Here is a 27,160-nt window from a genome sequence, read left to right as displayed (position 1 = left end):
GACGTGGCCCCAGTTCTTGGGTAGCTTCATTTTTAGATCAGCTGCAGGATTTCTCAGTAAATGCTGGCTTTGCTAATAGCAGACACAAAGCCACATAGCCCAATGAGGTTGTATCAGATATTTTATTTGAAATGTAACCTGGCAATTTTACGAACATTGCAGGATGGTGCTTTTGAGTCCTGATTTGACTGTATCTCTCTGCATTCTTCAGTGGGGGTTGGTCTTAAGGGGCAGAGTAATTTTTTGTTTTCAAGAGGCAATGTGACAAAAGTCATTGTGTATGTGTGTAGAGATGGAATTATGGCCTGAGTCACCTATTTGAAAAGGAAGTGGAGCCTGGCTGGGAAGGCAGAATAAGACCTCAGAAGGTAACAAATTACTTCTTTTGCAAGATACAGCAACAGCTTCCTCCAGGTCCTTTCTGTACTGGCCATGAGCTCTGGTCTGCACTGTACTGCCGAAGCAGAAGTCTTTCAAGGAAGCCCGACACAGGGGAAGCAGAGTCTTTCCTCTCCAGGCAGTACTAGAAACGCCCCACCATCTGCCCATTCCCAAGAGTCTACCAACCCCAGATCCCGTGGAGGGACCTAGGACCCTCCCTCTCGACATGGCTGACTAAGCCAAGATGAGCACCTGACCCAAGGGCAGGGAGTCCAAGGGCGGGCTGGAGACTTCTGTGGCTTGGTATAGAAAGAGGAAGGGAAGCCCCCGGGGCAGTGGTAAAGAATCCGCCTGCCCATGCAGGAGATGCAAGAGATGGGGGTTCGATCCTTGGGGTTGAGAAGATCACCTGGAGTAGGAAATGGCAATCCGCTCTAATATTCTTGCCTGGAGAACCCCACGGACAGAGGAGCTTGGTGGGCTACAGTCCGTGGGGTTGCAAAGAGTCAGATGCAGCTGAGCACACACACAGACATAGCAAGAGAAGGGCCCGATTCCACACCTTAGAATCTGAACCAGCTGGTGTCACGGCATACACAAACTTAAAGGAGTAATGAGATACAGAATAGGTAAAAGAACAGGCTAAATGGAAGCAATAGATGGGAGGCAGGAGCTAAGTCATCAAGTGGCCACGCGCTTCTGCAGCATGGCCTCAGTTCCCTCTCCAGCTGGCCTGCACCTTTCCTGACCACTGCCGATCTGACACCTCTGTGTGCCAGGCTCTGTGCCAAGTACTTTCACAGTTTTCCCCCAAACCCTGACACGTCCAAGACCTAGCATCATTCTATGTTACAGATAGGAAAACTAGACTCACGATGATTAAATTGTTATGTCACTTCTTATGATGTCAGGACTCGCTAGGTCTGGACCAAACCCATGCCCTACACCACTAAGCTGCACTAACCCACAAGACATGTCTTTTCGAGGCCCGAGCACTCCCTGCCCCCATCTCCCGCCCATGTGCCCCACCTGGAGGATCTTCCGCTTATAAGAGTCTGACACTTCCCAAGTCAAAGAATGTCCTCTGTGTAAAACCCTGTGAGAAGACTGCTTCCTTTGTAGGGTGAAGAAAGCAGGGTCAAAGGTTTCCGTCAAGAGCAGAGAACACGGCGCTGATGGTAAGAGTTCCTGGTCTGGGAGAGCATTCTGGGAGAATCTCACTTTTCCTCCCTGCTTCTCAGTGGTCCTCAGGCAGCTGAGGAGGATGCTTTTTATTGTCTAAGAAGCTACAGTGTGGGATGTAGGGCAGGGGTGGGGAGCCAGTGTGTTCTGCTCCTCCTCCAAAGGACATATGAATGGAAATGTGGGTTCTCCATCCCATTTGGAATGCACAAATATAAAGGGACTCGGATTCTCTCTTATCAACCAGACTTTCTAAGACTGAGACAGTAAACATTTATTACTCCCGGATAAGCTCTCGAGTCTGGTTCTGGCTGAGATAGCCATGGATACCCAAATACTTAAAAATGCTCCACAAAGAAGCCCAGCAGAGTCCCCCAATGGGAAGGCTGCAGGCTATTATTAATGGTGAGGGAAGTTCTGTAAAGCACTGCTAGGAAGCTATGTAAAGCAGCCAGAACCCGGCCAGGGCATTCTAGTAACAAACACCCAGCAAGAAAGATCAGAGTCATCTTCTTTCACTTTCCAGACGATCAACTCCATTTAGGTTCACATCGGGGGCGGAACCAGAGGTTCATCTTACGGTGATAAAGAAAATCTAGTAAGGAAGCAAAGCGTGAATCTGGTTACAGTCAACAGCTGGGTCCACCCCGCGGAGATGGTGCCTGTTGATGTATGACAGTACACGCTTCCCGGCCAGAGGGCAGACTGATGGAGCGCACGTTTCTCAGTCTTCCTTCCTACTGAGTCCAGTTGGGATGACCAATCCTCAGATTCTGTTAAGGGTATGGTTTGTCTCGGAAGCCCCTGCTGAGCCAAGTTTCTCCACACACTGGAACCTCTCTGTTGGACTTAACTTTTCCAATGGTCTTTTTTTTTTTTTTTTTTTTTTTTTCACGTATCCACTTTTGCATCTCAAGCAAACAAATTCTAATTTAGACCCGGACTGGATTTCTACGTGGTGAGAAGACTGTGGAGGGAAAGGAGACCAGAAGGTACAGTGGCTGCACCCTGGTCTGTTTGATGGTTGACAACTGGATAACCTCCACTTCTATCTTTCTGGCTTGACCCTGCCATTCCCTTTCACTCAGCTTCATGGCTCTTGCCTCGTGGGTATGTGAATTCTTCACTTCTTGCCAAACTGTGGCTAGAGTTCCTTGCAACAGGGACTGTGGGACCTCTCTGCAGTATTTCAATCCCCAGGTCTCTTTCATTAATAAGCTCTGTGTCCTCAGGAAACCTTAGAGTAAAAGGATTCTCCAGGTCATTTCATCCATCAACACATCTAGTGCAGGGAGGGGTGCCTTCTCCAGCAAACCCTGGAGAACGTGCAAGTCCGTTTCTTCAGAAGGGAGCTCACCACGGGGGGACAGCATCATGACTCTTCTTCTTTCTCGTTAGGGACACGCAAACCAGAACTGATCTCAGTCTTGGGTTCCTGGTGGGGAGGTGGTTACCTGTGAAGCTGGAACTCAGACTCTGAGATCCCCAGGACTCCCCCGTTTCCATGGTAGTGGATCCAGATTCTAGCTAGAAAACTCTTCAATTCAGCATGTCAAGGTTCTGTTCATCATCTCTCGTGGTGTGTTCCATACCCTTGCCTTCAGACTGTAAGTTATGACAGGGGACTAGGTCTCACACACATTTCTTAGGGCTCCTGTGATGCGTGGTGTTGTGAATGTCACACAGCAGATATTTTATACATGTGATTATCCAGAGAGCAGCATGTTCAGGAAGCACCCTCTCGGGAGCAAAGCTGGGCTGACACTTTTTTCTAGTGCAGTCACACATAACGAGGCAGGGTGAAGTGTGCGCTGGGTGACGACAGGGCAAACGGGTCCTTCCCTTATCATTTCGTCAAGAGAGTGTCTTGCCTAAATACTCACAGACCTCGTCCCAATCACCATAGGGAGGTTCCGGGGAAACAGGAGAGCACCAGAGGTACAAACAACTTTTCTGCCCAGGACTTGGGGCTTCTGCGCGCTTGTCTTCTATCCCAGTCTCCAACCGAGTCAACAAATCAAACTGATTTCAGGCAAGTTTCAGCAAGAACATCTCTGCCTTGATTTTGCTGTCTTGTTTTGCTTTCCTTGGATAACAACCAGAGATAGAGATAGGATTTTGGCAGAAGGAATGTACAATATATATATTTTTTAATCCTAAAGGTTCACTTTTTTCCTTTCACCAGCCTCGCATTGCAGATGAAAATGTGAGATTTGTAAAGGAAAGTGGCCAGACTGCAAAGTCGCTTAGGAACGGGACCAGGCTCAGATGCTTCCTGGTGACTGACCGACCCTTACAAAGGTACACATGGTGGCAAATCTCCCCAGAAACGAAGCCGGCGCAAGAGGCTGCCCTTGCCCCGTCTGATGCTTAGCTCTCGGGGGTCTATGAAACCCCTCAATCTGTCCATCACCGGGGGCGGGGGGGTTGAGCCGGCTCAAGGAAGCTGCATTGTAAACATCATCTCACTACTGAGGAAGCAAAAGCTGAGAGGCCTTGGGTACTTTCCAGGACTCTGTAATGCTTCTAGAAGGTGCTGTAGCCTTTTCCGTTGATGATTGTCAGAATATCAGACACCAGGAATGGAAAAGCCAGCCTACTGGCTTGGAAATGATAGGAAGAATATGGCATATAGTGGCTCTCGGGAACATGGTTCAGGCACAAACTCTAGGCTGTTCTGTCACTTCTCTGGGATCTCTAGCTTTTAAAGCTGGGGCTGCATATCCTGCCTCCAAGTTCTTAACTATGACCTTGGCAAAGCTTTCTAGTAGCTTAAATGGCAGTAAAAGCCTGGATGCTTCAAATTAAGCTAATGAAAGAATTGTTCTCCTTAAGAAGCTTTTAACATCAAGATTTTTGCTCACTCAATATTAAACAAAATATATTAGAAGGATTACTCTGGGAGACCTAGGAAGGCAGTCTTGAGTCATCATTTCGGGCGGGGCAGGACACTGGAGCTCTGCTAGGGCAGCAAGAGCAGGGGGAGGGCTTGGGTACTGGCTTCCAGCAGCCATCACACGACCAAGGAAGTGAGCAAGTGAGCAAACATTCTCTGCCTCACGGTGGGCTTCAGGGCTTGGAGGCTCTTCCATGCACCTGACTCTACATAGAGCTCAACCACTCTCAACTTATTAACCTGTGATGGATCATCAGAGGCTGAACCTTGCTTTCCAACATCTGCGACATTCTGCTAACTTCTGCTTCCGTCATATTTTTTTTGAAAAGATGGGGCAGCTGGGCTTTCTTCCAGGTCTTCCTGGGTTTCGCAACTCTGGTGCTCTTGTGAAGTTCCGAAACTCACACACGGCTCTAGTCAAGTGTTCAGGACCCCACATTCCTCGACGTGCCAAGCAGTCCTTACCGTGGGGTGGGGGGTGGCGGGGATTTCCTCTTTCCCCTACCCTGCCCACACAGAAAACCCTGAAAGGAGACAGCTTTACAAAACCGCGCCCCCACTGCCTTCCCCATACCACTGATTGGCCTCCAGACCTTCGGGGTTCACGCCCAGGCCCGAGGCTTCCAGCCCGGGTAGGAGGGGCCCAGGGGGGTCCGGCGGCGGTCCAGAGGGGTCCCGGTCCCCACCGCAGCCGCCCCCGTGGCCTGCGCGCAGGTGGTCTTTGAGCGTCTGCTTGTAGCGGAAGCTGCGGCCGCACTGGGCGCAAGGGTAGGGCCGCTCGCCCGTGTGGATGCGCTGGTGTTTCATCAGGTGGTGCTTGCGGATGAAGCTCTTGCCGCAGTGCGTGCAGCTGAAGGGCCGCTCGCCCGTGTGCAGCCGCCGGTGGTTGAGCAGGTGCTCCTTGCGCATGAAGCTCTTGCTGCAGTCGGTGCAGGGGTAGGGCCGCTCGCCCGTGTGGATCATCTGGTGGCGGATGAGGGCCGAGTGGCCGTTGAAGTCAATGCCACACTGCGGGCAGGAGAAGGGCCGCTCCTGAGCGTGGCCGCGCTGGTGCAGCAGCAGGCTAATCTTCAGGCTGAAGCTGCGGCCGCACTGCGCGCAGCGGAAAGGCCGCTCGCTGGCGTGTGCTCGCCGGTGGCTGGCCAGGCGCGCCTGGTCAGCGAAGCGCTTGGGGCAGTCGGGGCAGGGGAAGGGGCGCTCGGCGCTGTTGTGGACCCGAAGGTGGTAGGTGAGTCGGGACGGGTGCGTGAAGGTCCTGGCGCAGTGCGGGCAGGTGGGGGGCGTCTCGCGGGCGGGGGCTGGGGGGCCGCCGTCAGCCGGCGGGGGCAAGTGCTTGGGGCACTGGGCGCAGGGGGCGGCGTGCTCGCCCGGGGGGCCGCACTGGTGGGTCAAGAGGAGGTCCTGGCTGAGGCTCTTGCCGCAGTGGTGGCAGGAGAACACCGGCTCCCCGGCTGGGGGCGGCAGCGGGTAGGTGCCCAGCTGCGTGAAGGTCACTTGTCCCTCCGAGGCCTCAGCCAGGTCAGCGGCTGGACGACCAAACGGCGCCAGGGGTGCAGACTGCGGGCTCTTGAAGGCCATGTCTGGGAACGGCTCCTTAGCTGCGGCTGCTGGTGAAGAGAAGGCGACGGGCACCTCGGGGCACAGGGAGGCTCTGGTGAGGCCTTCGGCCTTGATGACCAGCTCTTCGTCTGCAAGAAAGGACTCAGGGTCACCCCCGGCCACCCCCCGGGCTCCCCGCAGCTCTCCTGGGTCCCTGCCTGGCACAAAGCAGGAAGTCAGCAGAGGGCTGAGACAACCACCAGGGTGTCTGCAGGGCTCGCAGTCCATCACTGGATAGTTTGCTACCTAGCCTCTGCGGTGCTTCCGTTTGGACAGGAAGGGCCCTGGCATCCGTCTTTCCAGCGACTTTCACTGTTTCATTCCTGGCATGCATACTCTGAGGTGTTCTCTGTTGCCTGTTGTCATCAGGCCTAAAATCATCTGTTTTATCTAATCCTGTTCCTCCTTACTCTGTCAGATGAACCCCTCAATATAGTTCTCTGTCCTTTTGTCTTTTGGAAAATACAGTACACATTTCTGCTCCTGTATCTTTGCTCACCCTGCCCTCCCTTTTGTAGAATGCACCCCTCTCTTCCCAGCTTCCTGGGTTACATCCAAGCACTTGATACCGGTTTTCTAAGGCCAGTTCCAGCTTCACGTCCTTCTCAGGCTTTATCTAAATACCTAAAGGATAACTGATGGAATGTCCTCCAGACTCCTTATTTCTTGTGTATAAAGTTAAGTCATCCATCCCACTCACCCTTGATGTTTAATAATAGGCATGCCTAGTACTGAAATGTGTCCCTCCAACAAAACTTCTGGAAGAGCAGAAACTCTTTTTCTCTTTTAATTTTTATTTTCCAGGGTCTAAGCACAGAGCACAAAAGATAAATAGGTTGCATTCAGTTGCATGAACCATTGTGTCTCCTCTGACCTTGAGATTCTCTTCTGTTCAGATGGCAAAATACAGATGGCGCTAAGTGTCTTAGAAGACAGGTGCTTTCTCCTGTCATGATTTTGTCCTTAGGGAGAGCTCCTCACTAACACCCTCATTGGTGCCTTGGCTTGTCTCCCCCACACCCATCCCACTTTGGGCCTTTCTACACGATCCTCCAATGTTCTTCTGCCCTTCTCTCCCCTCATACTTTTCATCCGTGTGCACTTCTTTTCCTTCCTCTGACAGTTCTAATTTGTCTTCACATTTAAGAGTGTGTTTTCTCACTTAAAATTTATCTTAGTTGGATTTTAGTTTCATTTCTTACTTGAACAAGCCTCCCCCCGCCCACTTTTCTCATTCCTCACCCACTTCCTTGCCTCCACAACCCCACTTCCTCTGCAGTTTCTACTCAGTGGTCTGACATACTCTGAGCCTGGGTGGCTCAGTACTCACCAGCATAGGTACTTTTGCACATGTCACTCTCCTTGGGCTCCTGCGGGGCACCAACCTGGGTCTCTTCCTCTTGTTTAATCCAAGACAGAATATCTGATGTCGAAATGCCAGGCTCTGTTTGCAGGGGCCGGGGGGGTGGGGGGGGGGGGGGGGGGGGAGGGAGCGGGGAGCGGTGTGGTGGGAAGAGAAATGTCCTCAGGGCTTGACTCAGAAAGTGGAAATAATCATGCTGGTGTGCTGAATAGTACATTTTGCCCCAATATTTATCTCTAATTAACTATAACAACAAAACAAAATCAGGCTTAAAAAAACAAAAACACATATAACATCCAGAGAACCAGTTCAAAATGAAACCAAATATATGAATCTTTCCATGATAGACTCACCTTGATTCACTATTTTTGGTGGTGAAAAGTGAAAGTGATAGTCGCTCAGTCGTGTCATACTCTTTGCGACCCCATGGACTGTAGCCCGCCAGGCTCCTCTGTCCATGGGATTCTCCAGGCAGGAATACTGGAGTGGGTTGCCATGCCCTTCTCCATGGGACCTTCCCGACCCTTCAAAACAAATCAAAATTTTTATTTTGGAGATCCTGCAATCACCTAGAAGCATGAGTACCTTTCATTTCATCAGCACACTTACTTTCAGAGTGTTTTCATATTTTTCTCTCACAGCATTTTTATGAGATAAGGAAGCAGGGGATCTCCTCTCCATTTAAGTTAGAGGGGGCCCACGGAGGTTAAGTAAATTTCCAGTAAGGAAACATTTACAGTAAAACACTATATTATCAAAGGTTTACTTTAAAATACAGAAACAACAACCACCACCACCAAACAAACAAGACTGACCAAAAACTTTTTAAGAATGTTAATTTAAAAACAAATATATTATCAGAATTACAAAATCAGGTTTAAGCACAGATCTGATTGCTCAGAAACATTTTTCAGGTTCCCAATGCCACATTCTTTTCAAGACAACATATTACTTTTGCTTATTAATGACACAGGTTTTTGTTTCCTAAACCCTGAGAGTAGGAAGAATAGTATTTGCAAGTTCCTCAGGCCTTGGGGATTCTTTTGGAAAATAAAAAAGAACAGCCTCTAAAGATTTTGCACATAACATGCCTCATTTGTTCAGCACAGAAACAGCTGTGCTTGCTATTCCAGCCAAGGTCTATATAGCCTTTTTTGGCCTAAAAGAACAAGCTGGCACATTGACAGGGTCCAGAGAGTAAATTCAAGCTCTCTATATTATTTATCAAAAAAGCCTTGTATACAGGTTATGGTTTTATTCCTAGTGAATGAACAGAACTCACTGTTATTGCTCAATGCCTTTTAAATTTTAGAGACTGCTGGGATCTAAAGGTATACACAAAGCAGAAATAAGAGTTGGACAAGGCCCAACAGACTGTCAGGTTATGTAGACAGACAGGAGAATACAGGGTTCTGTACACATTGTGGGCTGCCTTTCCAACTTCCTACTTTGAGCTACAAGGCTGAAGTGTACTAACTACAGTCCAACCTTATCTTCCTCCAAGTCTTTATAAATATTATACATATGTTTATATATATTATAAGCATATATATATAATATATATGTTAACTGCGTCATTCATCAGTCTTCTAAATAACGAGTTAGTGCTCTAGAACCTCCAAATGTGATTCAAGTTGTTTTGACTATTTTTTCTCTAGTTTATCATTATGAACTCATAGAACGTTACATATTTGGTGAGTTTCAATCAATTGCAGTCATTATTCTTTTCTGAAACCATTTTTAAAATTGAGTATGATTAATTTACAATGTTGTGTTAGTTTCAGGTATACAGCAAAGTGATTCAGTTATACACACATATATATATATGTATTTTTTGTCAGATTCTTTTCCATTATTGGTTAATATAAGATACTGAATATAGTTTCCTGCATTATACAGTGGGTCCTTGTTGTTTATCTATTTTATATATAGTAGTATGTATATGTTAATCCCAACTCCTGATTTATTTCCTTCTCCCCACCCCCCACTAATTCCTTTGGTAACCTTAAATTTGTTTTCTGTGTCTGTGAATCTGTTTCTGTTCCAGAAGTAAGTTCAAGTAATTATTCTTTTTGATGCTCAAATTGTCCCTTTTTGGCTAGGGAGAGCCCCTTCAGATCAGTTCTATGTCTTTTCACATCATCAAATATCTAGTTTTGTCCATTTCTGGTATAACAAACTAGACCAGATTCATCTGGTATGTTTTCTGCTCCAAGCACACAATCAATAATCTGAGAAATGGAATTTAGAGACCATAATCTAGATGATAAGGACACAAATTGTTAATAGGTTGTCACTGCTTCTAGGTCTTTTCAATAGACAGAGCTATAAAATACCATTTAGAAAAACAAAATATAATGAATGTACATTAATATTTATGCCCATATTTAAAACTACAGTGTTTAACTGCTTTAACACTTGTGTCTGTTCTCTCTTATCCTGAGAATCTTGGTTCCTAATAACAGTGCACAATGTTTGCTTTATCTGAATGTACATTTCAAAACTATACCAGTATTATTAACAAAAATATGGACTCAAGATGTTCTGTGGTATACAGTTTAGCTTTTTCAGCATGTGTTTGATTTTATATCTTATTTTTCTATGTAAAATATTTACAAGGCTCCAAAATCAAAAGTATAAAATACATTCAAAGAGATCCAGCTTCCATCTCTAGTCTCTTTCCTTGTGTAGGTAGCCATCCTCCTTGGCTTTTGTTTTAATCTTCCATACATCTTCATTTTTTCCCTCTTTAAGAGGCATACTACACCAACTGTCCTGGACCTTCATTTTTTACTTCACAATGTATTCTGGGATGCGTGTCTGCAGTATTATACAGAGACCCTCCTCATTCCTTTCTGTAGCTGCACCACTGTGCGTTCAGCATCTCCCCCGGATGGGCATGTGGATTCTTTCCAGTCGTTTGTTACAGTATTAGTCATCAGCCAACCATAAAAGCTGAGGAGGACTGAAACACCAAGGCAGTTCTCTAGAAATGGAGTGGCTATTGTTCCCGTCACTGGTTCAGCGTGCCTTCACTGAACCTGGGGAACCTCGGGAAAGTAACCCAGGGTCTTCTTGAATACTGATGCTAAAGTGAGTTCCTCCTGTCATTCAACTAACTAGATTAGTGCAACGAAGTAAATGTTTATTTTATTAAATAACTGGGTCTTAGCACTGCTGTCCCTGGGTGCAGGGAATATGGCTGTGTCTACTACACTCGATGGGAGTGGTGGGAGTGCAAGACTGAGCACCTTTAGAAGTGAGATGAAAGGAGCAGGAGAACTGGAGTGGTCAGGGGGCCTCGTGCAGTCACCTGCCTGGTGACAGAAGGGCGACTGCTGGCCCAGTCACAAGGGGACCTGGAGTACACCCTCACAGGCCTGGGGGACCCAAACAGTGGACACTTAAAGAGACACAGAAGAGTCAAATCACTGGTTCATGCAAGCAGCAGGCTTTGGGGAAGGCTAGAGAAGAGAGAAACTGAAAATACTGATCAGGTAAGAGGGAAATCAAGAAATGCTGAGGTTTTAGGTTCGAGAGGTGGTTAAAATAGAAAGGCAGATCACAAGAAAATATAAAATTAATGTCTACACTGGTTGAATGTTATCATGTGCGCTTTAAGCAGGTAGGGCCCAAGCTGTCTGAGAAGGAGCTGGAGCCTTGACGTTCTGGGACGTGTACAAAGGTGTTATGAACTGAGTGAGTTAGAACTGATGCTGAGCTATGAATTCTTAAGCAGACAATGAAAGTGCCTGGTACATGAAACTACCGTTGGTAAAGATACAAAACTCTTTTTGCGACTTTCGTGAAGCAGATCTGGAACTGTAACACAGCAGGTGACTATGTTGTGTATTTGTGTATTAAGCTAAGTTTTATTTCCAGGGTAATTCTTGTCTGCATGTAGGCTAAACAAAAATAAAGAGTTTACCATATCGGGATGTCTTAGTCACTGGTTTTCTTTAGGAAAAGATGGTCTTGCTGGACAAGAGTGACCAGTGACAAAGGAGATAAGGGCCATGGACCCTAATCAATAAGCAAAGAAGTCTCCTCAGGACCACAAGTTTGGGAATGAATTTACTTTACTTTTCTAGAATGTTGGCTCAGGTCCATGGCTTCCAAACTAGAAGGCGGGCTAGATAATGGGCTTTTGATTGTTATTCTGTTTGAACTTCTTAGTTAAGGCTTTTCTCCAAAGAATTCTAAAATACTGGAGTTCAATATTACAACTATCAGTGACCAAATAATGGCCACACACACACACAGAGCTGGTCTGCATTTTGGCCCTAGTAATGAAGAAGAATTTCAGAAAATCTCAGGTTTATATTTTTCTGCATTCTCTCATTCATTACTATTTTCTACTAATTGGAAGCAATTTTATCTAAGATATGAGGCACCAATGACTGCTCCCTGGAAGGAATAATAATTTCTTCATCAGATTCAGATAATGGTGACTAAGACAGAATATAAAATGAATTCCAAGATATTTGGACATAAAAAGGAGGGGGTGCCACACGGTATCCTTACTATCCCCAAATCTATTCTACCTGTATATATTTTTACTTAATTATAATGCACCGTTCTTTCTAAAGCTCTAAAACAGAGTAAGATAATAAATTATGGGCTTATAAGAAATAAAGATAAAATCCAAACATATTTTAGAAAATTGTTTCTAAAAATACATCAATATTTTAATATAAACATACTACTAACAAATTACAAAGTATGTTACAGTTAATTTTGAAGGGCCTCCCTGGTGGATCAGTGGTAAAGAATCCAGCTACCAATGAAGGAGAAAAGAAATAGGTTCGATCCTTGATCTGGGAGAATCCCACATGCTGAAGAGCAACTAATCCTCTGTGCCACAACTACTGATCCTGTGCTCTAGAGCCCGGGAGCTGCCATTACTGAAGCCCGAGTGCCCTAGAGCCTGTGCTCTGCAACCAGAGAAGCCACGGCAATAAGAAACCCTCAAACCACAGCTAGAGAGCAACCCTCGTTGGCTGCAACTAGAGAAGAGCTGGCACAGCAACAAAGACCCAGCACAGCCAAAAATCTATAGATAAATAAAATTAAAAAAAATTTTTTTAACTTTAAAAAGATGATCATGTTAAAGAAGAGGACAGCTGCTTGCTCAATAATGAGAAATTTTTCTTCTTTTCTTTTCCTATTAGAACAAGATGGGGAAAATGATATAAACAGAGTGAAGAATAATCAATGAAAAAAATATTTGATTAGTCCTGTTTCTGAAGTGGCCCAGCATTAGTATCCACCTGGCATCCACGCGGACAGTCTGTTAGGCACCTTGACGACCAGACACTTAACACTATTCTCCACTGAAAGGAATCAGGACGTTTTTAATGTGTTAGGAGAAGGAAAATCTAAAGTAGCCCCATGTCAACACAGCAGGCCTGAGACTGCCTGTCCTTGGAAGGCCTGCTCCCAAGGTTGGCCCTTGGCTGACCAGTAGTTCCATGTACTGATCTCAAGCTCTCCTCAATGTTAAGAGTGCCTCGCTGGGTCTCAGCTGTTTCTACATTGTGGTTTATGCTGAAGATCCACTCCCCTTTTGGGAGTCTGGAATCTTGGTACATGCCAGACAGAGGGGACCTACGGGACCAGCCTTGGGTGCTTAGTCTCTGGAGAGCCTCTCTGGGAGACGACACTCCATGTGTGTTGCCACAACTTGTTGTTGGAGAAATTAAGTGTGGTCTATGAGGCTCTACTGAAAGGAGACCCTGAAGCTGGCCCCCAGTTCCCTCCAGACTGCATCCTGAGCACCTTTGATCTTTGCTGATTTTGCTTTGCGTCCTTTTGCTGTAATAAACCTCAGCCGTAAGCATGGCTATATGCTGGGGCCTGTGTTCTCCCAGCGAATTACTTGAGTGTAGAAGTCTTGGAAACTCTAACACAGTCTGGAACTTTTTTTTTTTTTTATGAAAACAAGTACTGAGGCAGTACTGAAAGGACACAGGAGATGGTTTAAAAGTCAGTTGTTGACAATTTGAGCAACCAAAAGAAAACAATTGAATTAAATGAATAAAAAGTCATGAAAATATAATTAAACCTAAAAGGGGGAAAATATTAAGGGTTCTAAAGGTTAGACATGCATGATTTTTTTTAATGCTATATATTAATCAGTCTAAATTCTATGACTCCTATCTTTAAGTTCAGGTAAAAAACTAGGCTGGTAATTACCAATGCAAACTAAAATTCTAAAGACTAAAACCAGAGTATTAAATAAATTCAATGCTTACACTGTTAATTTTAAATAAAAGTATATTAAAGCATAAAAGGTGACGACCCACAAATGGAGTCTTGAAAACCAAGGTAAAAACAAATTGACAAAAAGGCAGCTAAATGAAACTTTCAGGTATCATCACAAAACCAAATTACTTACACCATTTCCATTCATCCCCAAACAATAAAATGACATACTCATTTTCTCTCACTGAGGCCTATGTCAGGTATTTTTCTGCAATCAAATAACCCATCTTTACTTGTGATATGATTTTAGACTCATTATTTATATCCAAGGTATAGAGATTAATAAAATTCAACCTGTTACACTGCCTAAATATAATCACCTACACATTCTTAAAAACAATGTGTGGCAGACATACATTCCTCAAAATTCAGAGAAAGTTCACTTGAGATTTGAGAATTTCATTGTATATAAAATGTGTATCACAAAATATATAAACAAATATTGAACTCTGCTGTTACTGCTAAGTCGCTTCGGTCGTGTCCGACTCTGTGCGACCCCATAGACGGCAGCCCACCAGGCTCTCCCGTCTCTGGGATTCTCCAGGCATGAACACTGGAGTGGGTTGCCATTTCCTTCTCTAACGCATGAAAGTGAAAAAATAAAGTGAAGTCGCTCAGTCGTGTCCGACTCCTAGCGACCCCACGGACTGCAGCCCACTAGGCCCCTCCATCCATGGGATTTTCCAGGCAAGAGTACTGGAGTGGGGTGCCATTGCCTTCTCCATTGAACTCTAGGTTAATGATATCCATGCTGAACTAGTTTGGAGGAAATGTCTTGCTATCTGCACTGATTTTGAAATACACAGAAAATAGGATGTGTTGATGGATGGCAGAGGGATGCAGAGATGGACACACATGTAATAAGGAAGCAGAATAAAATGTCAGTGATAGAATCTAAGTGCTTGGTCTCTCGGTGTTCGTTGCAAAGTCATTTCAACTTTTCTGACTGAAAATTTTCATAGTAAAATGCTAGAAAAAAATACCAGTGCATGGAATAGGGGTGGGTTGTCAGAGATATTCATCTCACAGAGATGTCTGGAGGATGAAATTTCTATCTAGCAAACAAAATCTATGTGAAATTTTTCTGGTAACAGGTGGGACTTGAGAGAAATAACAACTGGGCTTGGGCTAGCAGTCTTCCCCCCATAATATCAAATAGCTGCCAACCAAAAAAAAAAAAAAGAACACTAGGGAGAGTTAATTAGTGATAACTGGCTCCCAAACTGGGCAAAATCCACTTCACCCAGGTGGACATCATCAGGTCTGCCCTTTTTGTGCATTCCTGAGGGACCATGCAGACTCCCAGCCCCTCAACACTTCTGAACAGCTGGACACATGCTCCCTCAATACTCTCAGGCATGTGCTACTGACGGGTGAAGGTTTTGGACAAGGTGATTTCCAGGGCCTGCTGACCCATTCACAGTCTCCTTGCTTTAGGACCAAGAGCCTCCAGAAGCCCCTGCTTACCTTTGCTCCGAGCTATCACCTCTGACCAGGAAAGGGAGACAAAGGGTGGATATCTCTCCTCCACTCACCTTCGCTGGGATCCGTGGGAATCCCACTCTCCTCTGGCCCAGTCTGGTCCTCTGTATTGCGGTCTCCTTCTGGCTGAATCTGAGATAATACATCGGGTTGATTCATGGCATAATCTACGAGAGGAAAATGGGAAAGAGGGTATGACAAGTGATCAGTGAGGATGACAACTAATGGCCATCGAAGCTGAACGGAAGGCTGTGAGGCCCACAGTCCCAGGGAATTTCTTTGAGTCTAGCACATGGGTCCCCAAGGCCTGGTCTGGTACATCTGTGGCCTGTTAGGAACCGGGCCGCACAGCAGGAGGTGAGCAGCCGGTGAGCCAGTGAGGTTTCATCTGCTGCTCCCCATCACTCATATTATCACCTGAAACATGAGCCCCAACCCCATCCGTGTAAAAATTGTCTCCTTCCACGAAACCGGTTCCTGTTGTCAAAAAGATTGGGGACAGCTGGTCTAGACTGCTCTCCCCATCCATTCACCTCCAACCATGGATGGTGTCTATTGGGAAACCAGTGGGAGGAGAGGTGATGTGTGGGAAAGGCTTGTGTGCTCCTTGAGCACCGACTGCTGCCTCCACGAAGTGAGAGTACATGCGCCTCAGCGAGCAGAGGCGAGGCCCGTGGACTGCCACCTCCACGGACTAAGAGTGCATGTGCCTCAGCGAGGAGAGGAGAGGCCCACCAACTGCCGCCTCCATGAAGTAAGAGCAAGGGCGCTTCAGCGAGGAGAGGCGAGGCCCACCGACTGCCGCCTCCATGGACTAAGAGTGCATGTGCCTCAGTGAGGAGAGGCGAGGCCCATGGACTGCCGCCTCCATGGAGTAAGAGCGAGGGCGCCTCAGCGAGGAGAGGTGAGGCCATAAATAGGAAGGACACCATGGAGATCACTGCAGCTGGCACACCCACAACCTTGAACTTCACCCTCTGTCCCCTGACTTGGCAGAAGGAAAAACTGTGACTTCCTATTTAGCAAGGGTGAATTGGACATCTTTGGCTTGGAACCAGAAATGTATGAGGACAGAGGGAAATGAGGACACTGGAGGAAAAGGGATTGCTCTGAGACTGCTCGGAGATGCTGTCCCCTCATTCAAACCGTGCCAACTTAGCCTCACCCATGGAGATGAGAGACTCATAGTTTCCCTTCATGATATTCTTGTAAAGTTCCTTTTGCCATTCTTCTAATTTTTCCCATTCTGGAGTGGAAAAGTAGATGGAGATATCATCGAATGTCACAGGCACCTGCAATTATGACACACTGGGGTTAGTTCCTCTCACTGCATTCAATCACTCGACTACAAACACATCTCTACTATATGCCTGCGTGCATGCTGAATGGTTTCAGTCGTGCCCGACTCTGTGCAACCCTAGGGCTGTAGCCAGGCAGCCAGGCTCCTCTGTCCGTGGGATTCTCCAGGCAAGAATACTGGAGTGGGTTGCCATTTCCTTCTCCAACTATATATATATGTCTACTAGTTACAAAAAACCTATGTGAGATGCCAAAAGGATACAGGCAAGACTTAAGACACAGATCTAACTTCCAAGCGTTGATGATGTTTTCACTGTGACAAACTTTAAGGCTGTGAGTTTTAGTCATCAATAGAGAGAGGTACAAATGCAAAGCAGTATTTAATTCACAGAACAGAGCCTATAGTGAATATCCATGAAGTACGAGGCTTATCTTAAGCAGCAAGATTATAAATATACAGTTTCAGTCTAAAAGAAGTATACGACTATATTTAGCTTAATGACCTGGACAACAGATTTTGGAAACAGCTATAAAGAGGCTGGACTAAGTCTAGAAAAGGTGGGACTTTGGTCAGTCCTAATAGGTAGGTTATAAACAGGCCTAATGGGAATGGGAAAAACACTTAAGCATGGAAAATTAGACAATGCATTCAGAGAACAATTATGGATTCTGCCTAGCTGGAGTCAAGTTGCATGAAGGGAATGGTCATAAGGAACCCCACCTTCCAGCATAATGCTGTCTAAAGCTAGGAGCTTATCCGTAGGCAAATGCACATGTCTTTCTGTAGAGAAATCCGAGAGGGGCTGGGGTATTAAGGTGCCAGGTGTGGGCACTGTCACCTAGTGTAAAGTTTCTCTACTTCTGCCGTCATCGTAACAGCTCATTCTTCCTTCGCCCACTTGAGAGCTTTCCAGTTTTCTTCTTAAATATGAGTTAACTTTTAAGTACCAGTGGCCACTGAGAAATCCTACAGCATGACCAAGAAAGACTAAAATGAAAAGAGGGGGAGGATGAGTGCGGAAAAAATAGAAATACCTAGGCAACAGAATCTTTATAAAAACCTTACTAGTAATACCATAAGGATTTGAGAGAGATTAAATCCATAAAATAAAAACAGGATGCTATGGAAAAAGGAAAGAGAATGAGAAAGACTCCTGGTAATTTCATACATATATGTGTGTGTGTGTGTGTGTATTTTTTTTCTCCCCAAATTAAAAAATTCAATAAAAAGATACTCATCTTCATAAACTTCACATATCCTTTAAAATACAAAGGTCTATACAATTCTGTGAGGCAATTACATTTCCTAATTGCTCCATCTGTGTCCTCAACCATAAATTTTGTTCCTTAGGAGCTACTAGCATCATAAACTACTCATTCACACCCTTCTCAGCATCTAGAATCAAGCTGAGGGCAAATGTAGATGAACTCAATAGTCAGGTTTTATCTAACCTCACTACATAAAAGATTTGTGAAGATTTACAACAGAAACACATATGATAAAACAATGACCAAAATGAAGGATCAGGATGGGTTTCTGGTTCAAGATGGTGAACTTAACACACAGGTACTTCCTTTCCCACCCAAGTTCCATTGAAATGACAGTTAAATCAGACCAGGAGGGACTAAATATTAGAAACAGTACCAAGAATGAGAAGGAGAGGGTGTGCCCCAATCAGAATTTCTGACGAGCTTCTCACTGAGACCTAGAGGACGCGCCAGTGCTGGGGCCTGGGTACAAGGAAACGGCGTCTCTGACAACACACAGGGAAGGACTGCAGCGAGGAATGCAGAGAACTGCAAGCTCAAAGCTGGCAGAGACACTGAGTAGGAGTAACAGTGGTTAGAAACTGCAGTCTGAAGATCTATCTTTGGAACAGCAGGGCCCCCTCTCTTGTCCTCATCAGCTCTGGTAAAGAAGCATTTACCCCAAAGCTGAAACCCAGACTTCATCTCTAAAGAAATCTAAAAACCTGTCTGGAGACAGTACCCATACTGTCCCATCCACTCCCGGTGTGGGGCTGACATCTCAGAGTCCTGCCTCACTCCTGGCCTCTTGGTGACCCCCGCACTGCCTGTTTGCTCCTTGCATGGCACCCTAAAGCAAAGCCCACCTATATGGGGCATCTAAGGAGAGAGCCTCTCGTGAAAAGGAAAGATCCTTTGCTTAAAAAGACTGACACGGTGGTAGAGAAAAATGCAAGCTTCCACTAATTATCCTATTAATCAAATCCTTCGCTTATAAATATGAACAAACAACCAAGGATTACGCAATATTAAAAAAGTAAAACTGGGACTTCCCTGGTGGTCCAGGGGCCGAGACTCCACGCTCCCAAATGCAGGGGGCCTGGGTTCGATCCCTGGTCTGGGAACTAGATCCCACATGCCACAACTAAGAGTGTGAGCCGCCAACTAGGACTCAGTGTAGCTAAATTAAAAAAAAAAAAAAGTAAAACTGGACTTCCCTGGTGGTACAGTGTTAAGAATCCACCTGCCAAAGCAAGGGCCGTGGGTTCAATCCCTGGTCTGGGAAGATTCCACATGTTGTGCAGCGATGAGCCCGTGTGCCGCAGCTGCTGTAGCCTGCACACACTGGGGCCCACAAGGCACAACTACTGAGCGCCTGTGTCACAACTACTGAAGCCCACATGCCCTCGAGCCAGCAAGTCACAACTACCAAGCCCACATGCAGCAACTGCTGAAGTCCATGTGCCTAGAGCCTGTGCTCTAGAGTGCAGCCAAGAAATAAATGAATGAATGAATGAAGAAAATTAACAGCATCGAGATGAACATACACTACAAAAAAATCCCAGATTAAAAAAATATATTTTAAAAAGCTCTAACACATATTCCCAGAGACATTCAAGTAGATATTGCATCCGTTAGAAAAATTCAGGCTGCTTTTAAAAAGGAGAAAATAAATATTCTTTACAATTAAATATGTAATGGTTAAAAGTCAGAAAGGCTGGAAAGAAAACTAACAGAACTCCAGTTTAAAAGGTGAAAAATATGAAGGAAAAGTTAAAGAGACGAAGACAAGAATCCATCATCTGTCAAACAGTAATTCCACAAAGAGAACAGAAAAACAAATGTGGACGGGGGAAACAAAAGATTGTAAAAATAGAATCACAGAAGAAAATTTCGCAGAGTGAAAAATCAGTCTTCTGATTGTGAAAGGTGACACCAAGTGCCCAACATAAATTTTAAAAGACCTACACCCAAGACATAACAAGTACAAACAGAAGATAAAAGCTTCCAGAGAGAGAAAAAAAAATATTTCTTACAAACGAGAATTGATTTGTTATTAAACTTTTCACCAATGGCATTTGATGTAATGAAAAAACGGACTGGTGCCTTTAAAACTGTGAGAGAAGTAGAATATTACTCAGCCTTAAAAAGATAATTCTGACACCTGCCCGGAAATGGATTACTCTTGAAGGTGTCATGCCCAGGAAAATACTCCCTCACAAGCAAACAGATACAGTATGAGCCCACCTAGATGAGGACCTGGAGCAGACAGATTCACAGAGACAGAAAGCAGGACGGGGGTCACCAGGGGCTAGGGGAGGGGGTCCTGGAAGGATCTATAGGTACATCACTAAAGCTTTGCAAAATGAAGACGTTCTGAAGACGGATGCTGGTGATAGCTGCGTAACAAGGGAAATGTACTTAATGCCACTGAACTGTCTGCTTAAAATGGTTAAAATGGTAAATGTTTTTTATTTTACCCCCCTCCCCTAAAATGGTCAATTTTATGTCACACATATTTTACCACAATTCAAAAAATGAAAATTAAGAAATGATTTTTGAGGGAGAATTATTTTGAACTTGACATTCAAAAATAAGGGCAGAGTACGAGGATTTTCAGCAAATCAAGGACATGCAAGTGTCCCTATGGCCCATATTTCAATCTAGTAAATCTTCTATATATTTTAATTTCATGAAGTAATCTTTGAGAGGAATCACATTATTTTATATACAAATTGGAAGTTTAAGAAGGACAGTTTAAATGTTATCCATTTACCCATGTAAGACAGTAAGTAACTTTAACTTACCTTCTCTGCTATTCTTATGGCCCAACACCAAGTTTAAATTACTCCAAAGAACTTCAGGAAGCACTCAGGTACACACACAACATACAGAGGGGAAGGTTCTCTCTCAGATGCTGACTCTGACCTTCCCGGCCACCTGCTCACCTGTTCCTTGACAGAGTCTCCATCTCCTCTGTTTGCCCCCCACCCCACGCTCAGTCTTCTATCCCCGACTCTGCCCTGCAGCAGCTCCTGCAAGGTCCCCGGTGAAGTTGTGTCGTCAAACTACATTCACCACCCTCATCTTTCTAGACCTCTCAGCAACATATCAGCCCACACGACCACTGTCCCTTGACCCTGTGACCCACACACTCACTGGCCGCCACTCCCGCCCCTGGTGCTTGGTCCTTGGACTCGTTTCTCCTGCCTCTCCACCTTCTCTCCCGAGGTCATCGCTTCTGCCTTCATGACTTGCAATACAATCTGCACGTCAATGATTTCCAAATATTTCTCACCTTTGAGCTTCAGAGACTGCTTAGCATCATTCCTGAACATATCCCAGGCATATCAAACCTAACGCCGCCAAAGGGGCACTAATTCCTTCCCCACCTCTGTAAACGCCAACACCATCCCCCCAGACCTCCACGTCAAAACCCGGTGAGTCTGTGGTTCAGAGCGCCTGCTCTGACGCCAACTGTGTCACAAACGAACGCCACCGTTTATATTCACTGACTGCATGAGCTCGGGCAAGTTAGGCTTCTTATGAAAGCAACCAAAGCACTTACAACGGTAAGTGCTCAGAGATTATCATGCAGTAAATTTACAATTAGTATTGTTCTTAATTCGGCACTCCCTAATTCCCATCAGTAAATCTTACTGTCAATTTTACCATCAAAACGTCCCGAATCTGCCGCTTGTCTCCCCCTGCACTGCCGTTACCCTCAGTCAAGCCGCTCTTGGCCCTCCTGCCCTGACGGCTGCCTTAGGGTTTTTCTCCCTGCTTCTGTTCTTACCCCCGTGAGCCATTTCCCAGGTAGCGGCCAAAGAGATTCTTTCAGAATATAAACCAGATACAACTCCTCCGCTTAAAACCTTCCAACCTTCTCATTCTAATTCAGATAAAGACCACATTCCTCACCTTGGTCTCCAGGGCCCTACATTGGTGGTTTACAACCAGAGTCGCATGCTAGAATCGTTTATGGAGTTTTAAGATCAATGGTTAGGCCCCATCCTGAACCTGCTAAGTTAGAACATCTAGCCATGATGCCCATCAGAATTTTCAAAGTCTCCCAGATGACTCCTGTAGAACCAGGGCTGAAAAGCCCTGCCCTAACGAGTCACCCCCCATCTCTGGACATGCTCTACTTGTTCACGGCACACCAGCCAGCTGGCCTTTTTCCTTCCTCTTGGCGATCCAAGTTTGTTTGTGCCTTTGGGACTTTGCACTAGGTATTCTTTCTGCCTGGAAGGTTCCTGCTCAGACCTTCTCCCAGTAGGGTCCTTCCTGTCACTTACTCTTAGCCTAAATACTTTACCAGACCTTCTCTGACATCCAATCTAAAAAAGAAATCACCAGATAACACTTTTATTTTTACTGAGGCACTTAAATGGATTTATTTTGTTTGTTTGTACCGTCTTTCCCCCTAAAATTTAAGCTCCAGGGGAGCTTGTGTGAATTGTTCACTGCTGTGCCTTCAGGAACTAGATACCAAGCAAACAGTACGTGTTCAAGACATACTTGTTGAATGAATGAATAAATTAACAGGCATGTTTGGAAACTGGCTGCCTCTGTCTTCCAGAGCTCAAGAATGGCGTTTATTTCCTGTTGTTTTATGGGCTATTCCCTCCGGAGAGGCTGGGGCCAAGCACTAGAGCGCACCTTGTAAAGAGTGAAGGACAGGCCCCCCGTGGATCCCAGCCCCACAGACAACCCCCCATCCTCACACCAACCATTTGACTCTACATCTCATTCCTCTGTCCTCTTTTTTTTTTTTTAACCAGGATTCCCAACAAATTCAAATTGACTGATTTCAATGATATTTAATTTTGTTTCCAATCAAGATTGCAGCAGACAGGTTAATACAGAAAAAAACTGACTTGGGGATAATGGGTAGGAGAAAGAAAAAAAAAACCATCTGCCGGATAGCCAGCTTTGGGCTAAGAAGAGTCTTCCAGTCTGAAGTCTGACATTTCCCATGACCAGAACATGTAAATTGAACATGGAATGCTTCCCAGATGGACAGACACAGAGCCACTTCTGGTTCCTCCAGCCTCACTGATTGACCAAGACCACCCGTTACTAACAGTCTAAGGACGAGGGGATGACAGAGGACGAGACAGGTGGATGGCATCACGGACTCAATGGACGTGAGTTTGAGCAAGCTCCGGGAGATGGTGAAGGAAGCCTGGCGTGCTGCAGTCCATGGGGTCACAAAGAGTCGGACATGACCGAGCGACTGAACAACAGCAAGGACAAGGGGTTGCACTCCCCACGTCCAAGTGCAAGGCCTACCTTTGGAATGTCTCCTTTGATACCCGGGGGCAGCCGCAGGATCCAGAAGTTCCTGTTCCTCAGCAGGTTCTCCAAGTTCTCCAGCCGCCTCTGCAGCAGCCCGTACTCCTGCAGCAGGGTCCCCAGCACAGCCCACTTGCCCTCCAGCTGGTTTCCGAGATCCGCCACTGTCTTCTCACAGCTGGCCAGCTTCTTCTCTGCCGTCCCCGTCCGGCCCTCCAGGTGCAGCAGTCGCCGGCTGTGGACTTCCACCTTTCTCTCAATGGCCTGCACGGCCGCCACCACCGTCCACAGGGAGATGGCCGCGGTCTGCAAGTGAGCTTCGTTTGCCGCTGGGGCTGTGGGGAGAGGGAGCGCCTGCAGGGAGGTAAGGCATTCGGAATCCCATTCGGAAGTCTGTGCGCAGTGGGGAGATGGGAGGAGACACTGAGTGTTAGAAGGGGCCCTAATCCAAAGCAAAATCAGATAAGCGCTGCTTCCGTGGCCAGTTGCGATTACTCTAAGTACAGTTTTAGTACTGCCTGCTTAAGCCTCATCTTTGTGGAGCTCAGTGGCACCAAAAGGCAAGAGAACTCAGGGGTGGATGAGCTAAGACAGTGACCAGGTGAAACTGGATCAAGCAGTGGCCTGGGGCATTCCCTGGGGTGGAAGGCCCTGAGCCAGCCCCGTAGGGGCCAGGCTGCGGTGGCATCCTCTGCCTCTGCAAAAGCTCGAAGCGCACCAGGATCTCTCCAGGTTTCACCGAGCTCCATGCCCTCTGATAAACCCCTTCTTTACTGACTTAATTAAGCTCCTGCCCGTCCACCACCTAGCTGACAACCACAGCCACACCATGAAATAGTAGTTGAATAAGCTACGAATGTTGCGTGTGGAGAAAACACAGTGGCTCTTTTCTAATACTTGCAGGTTATAAAACCGAAGGCAGAACAGACTTGTTTAATCTGATCCACTCTGTGTTACTCCAGAGGGCAGACAGAACTAGAACCAACATAGAATTTTAGGGAAGGGAAACTGGTCTGTATAAATGAGTATGGAACTAGGTCTTTCCAAGAAAATAACAGGCTCCCCCCTCCCCTGTTCACTGAGCATACTTTGAAACATCAGTGTTTTTTTTAAAAAAAATGAAATTCCTACAACAGAGGAGGTTGGACGAGGATATCTCTGCAAAGCCTTCTGGCTATGAATTTGATAACCTGCTCTCTGGCCACAACCTCTGATCTCTCTGGCTCCCATGACCTTACTCTTCTTTCACCTGCTCTGCGATCCCATTGAACCCTTGACCCTTCCATTTGCTTCTGGTTTACCAGCCTGCTCCAAGCTTTGCTTTCTTCCTTGGCTAATCATTTCAGCTGACTTCAACCCTTCACTTCTCTGTCTTTCTGCCTCAGTGGCTCGGCTAACTTCCGGCTTTGAATCAATTGTTCTTATTCTCTGTTCCTGGAAGGAGGCTGGGAAGCCCAAGGAAATGAAGTCGCATAACAGGGTAAACTGGTGTCGCCACACACCCCTGGTCTCTAAGCTCAGCAGGGACACCACCCTGCCTGGTTCTTCCCCCCTCCACCATACTGGCCACTACAAGCCCCTGGCCCTCTTCAACTTGGTGTAAAGTGCTTCTCAAACTAATGAGCACATCTGGAGATCCCCTTAAAATGCAGACTCTGACTCAGTAGGTCTGGGAGGAAAACTGACAGTCTGCATTTAAACAAGCTCCCAGGTGATGCCAAAACTGCTGGTTCAGGGATCCTGTTTGCTGCAGGCCCCTGCCTCTCAGGAGATGACATGACCTCCTACTTTGAGAATTAAGAGTAATTAGATCCTGGAGAGTGGGAATGGGGGGAGTCTCTCTCAACTTTCTCTTCTTTTTCTTCACACTCCTCACTTCAAATTCATCAGTAGCTTAGTATATATGCTTTCTTCTTTCCTTCCCTCAGGAAAAAGATTCATCCTTCTCAAACCCTTGTGCTCTGAATGCCACCTCCTTCCACATTTTAAAATACACTGATCTTATCTCTTTTTTACAGTCAATATTTCAATCCCTCCTGAGTCTTCTCCATGGGACAGACCTGCACTGTTCAATATGGTAGCCACGTGTGGCTACTGAAAACCCGAAATGCCCTCATTTCAATTGAGATGTGCGCTGAGTATAAAATACACACCAGGTTTCGAAGACGTAGTATGAGGAGGCAAATGTAAAACTTCATCGATAATTTCTTAATACTTATTACACACTAAAATATTTTGTATGCACGGGGCTAAATAAAACATATCATGAAAGTTCATTTCATCTGTTTCTCTTTACTTCTAAAAAATGTGACCACTGGGAATTCCCAGCCGGCCTAGTGGTTTGAACTCTGCAGCTTTCACTGCAGAGGGTCTGGCAATAAATAAATAAATAAATTTAAATAATAAAGTGTGACTACTAGAAAACTTAAGGTTATCTATATGGCTTCCATTATATTTCTATTGGACAGGGCTGGCATAGACACACGATCGTCTCTACCATATTGGAAAAACAAGATCCGAAAGGGAAAAAATAGGTCCCCTCTGCTCCGTCCCCAGCCCCATTGCTGCTGCTCCCCTTTTCCTCCTCTCATTTTGCAACTCAGTAGGCCAGTCTGGCTCCTGAGCCATTACAATGGCTGAACTTGGGGTGCGCAGAGGCTTCTTAGCTGGCAAATCCTGGGCCTCCCTATCCGGTCCTGGTATTGACGCGTCCCTGGCTGGTTCTCACGAGGCTCTTGTGTGCAGGGACGGTCTTGGCCAGCTCGGTTGGCTTAGCCACGGATAGAGCCGGCTTGGCCCCGCGGCCGGCCTGCGGTAAACATCCGCTGGATGAATAAACACGCAGAAGGTAATCCCGCGCTCGGAAACCAGCACTCGGCAATCCCGACAGAGGGCCTCCTGTGTGTCTGGCATCCCCCGACACGCGCTGGGCACTGGGGATCACTGCGCTCCCGCGGTCCTTCAACACACCTAACTGTTGCCGTCACCCCGCATTTGTGGCTGCACGAGGCTCGGGGTGGGGGTGTGGGGGTCGGGGGCTGCAGCGAGGGTGACTCTTGTGGGGTCCGCTCCCAGGGCTGGAGAACAGCTGATGAAAACATCAAATCAAGCCACCATCCTCCCCTGCCCCCGTGTCCTGCAGCGGGGCTACTAGCGGGGCTGGCACCAGGAGGGGGGACTGTCTCTGAACTCATTCCTCCCATTGGGGTAAGAGGCTGTCTCTGCTGCAAACCTCCAAACGGGATGGGGAGCCGGGGACTCGCACGGAGGTGCGGAGACCGCAGGAAGCGGAGAGCTAGCGGTCCCAGACCCGTGCCCGGCGTTGGGGTCTCCCCCGCTCCCGGGCCCTCCCCTGCCGGCGGGACCCCGAGAGAGGCGTCTTCTGCTCAGTCGTCGGGGCTGCGCCCAACTCCGGGGCCCTGCGCCTGACAGGAGGCCGGCTCCCCGCCCTCCCCCCGCCTTCCCTCGGGTCCGGGTCTCAGAGCCCGAGGCGCCCCGACCCTCCCGGGCTCGCTGCGCTCAGCGCGGGGCGGGCCGCCCTTACCGGAGCAGGGGCCGCCTCGGCCATGGCTCCTACGCTGTCCGGCCCGGAGCCGGAGTCGCCGCCGCCGCCCCACGCAGGCCGGCCCCCCGGCCTCTCCGCAGGCGGCGCGCGCCCGGCCCTGCCTTCCCCGGCCCGGGCTCTCGCTAGCCCGTCGGGCCCGGCCTGCTCGGGACGCGGGGACGCGGTGGAGACGCGGGCGGCCGTGCGGCGGAGCTCGGGTGGCGGGCGGGTTCGGCCCCACTCGCTCGGCCCGCGGCGACCCCTCAGCTGGCGCTTTGTGGGCACCGAGCGCACCCCGGGGACCGCTCGGGCCTAGACGCGCCGCCCACCAGCCGCGGCAGCGCGCCCCCTGCCGGCCCCGGCGGCCACTTGTGCCCCACCGGGCTTCTGCTCGGCGTCGCTCGGCTCCGCTATGGAGCCCAGGTGGTCCCGATTTCTCACGAGTCCTCGGGAGTGCGCCACAGATGGGTACTCGGGGCCCAGCCACAAACCCGGGCTCGTTCTGGGAAGTGATTTTCTTCCTAGACCCCAATCAGCGGGTCTCGCCTGAGGGGAGGCGCCAGGGGGAGGGCCGCCGGTTGCAGGAAGGTGGAAATGGGCGGAG

The 27,160-nt window shown here is 47.2% G+C and overlaps 1 protein-coding gene across 3 annotated transcripts; it reads right to left on the bottom strand.

Moving 5' to 3' along the window:
- Positions 1-103: 103 nt before the first annotated feature.
- ZNF398 (zinc finger protein 398) lies at positions 104-27,015 on the bottom strand. Of its 3 annotated transcripts, none has more exons than XM_025292070.3 (6): positions 26,557-27,015; positions 23,010-23,405; positions 16,333-16,459; positions 15,221-15,334; positions 7,389-7,481; positions 104-6,147 (listed from the first exon to the last, which is right to left on the bottom strand). In XM_025292070.3, the coding sequence occupies exons 1-6, from the start codon at positions 26,578-26,580 to the stop codon at positions 5,000-5,002; spliced, it is 1,902 nt and encodes a 633-aa protein (XP_025147855.1). In that variant the 5' UTR covers positions 26,581-27,015; the 3' UTR covers positions 104-4,999. The 3 variants fall into 3 exon arrangements, with proteins under 3 accessions (XP_025147855.1, XP_025147856.1, XP_025147853.1); XM_025292071.3 differs by having other exon boundaries at positions 1,817-6,147; positions 7,389-7,502; positions 23,010-23,366; positions 26,557-27,013; XM_025292068.3 differs by having other exon boundaries at positions 1,817-6,147; positions 7,389-7,502; positions 26,557-27,008.
- Between the last annotated feature and the right edge of the window lie 145 nt (positions 27,016-27,160).

This window comes from Bubalus bubalis, chromosome 8 (genome assembly GCF_019923935.1).
Source record: "Bubalus bubalis isolate 160015118507 breed Murrah chromosome 8, NDDB_SH_1, whole genome shotgun sequence".
NCBI classification, from domain to species: domain Eukaryota; kingdom Metazoa; phylum Chordata; class Mammalia; order Artiodactyla; family Bovidae; genus Bubalus; species Bubalus bubalis.
Note: the sequence above shows the minus strand (reverse complement) of the source record. Positions and strands in the feature narration are given on the sequence as shown.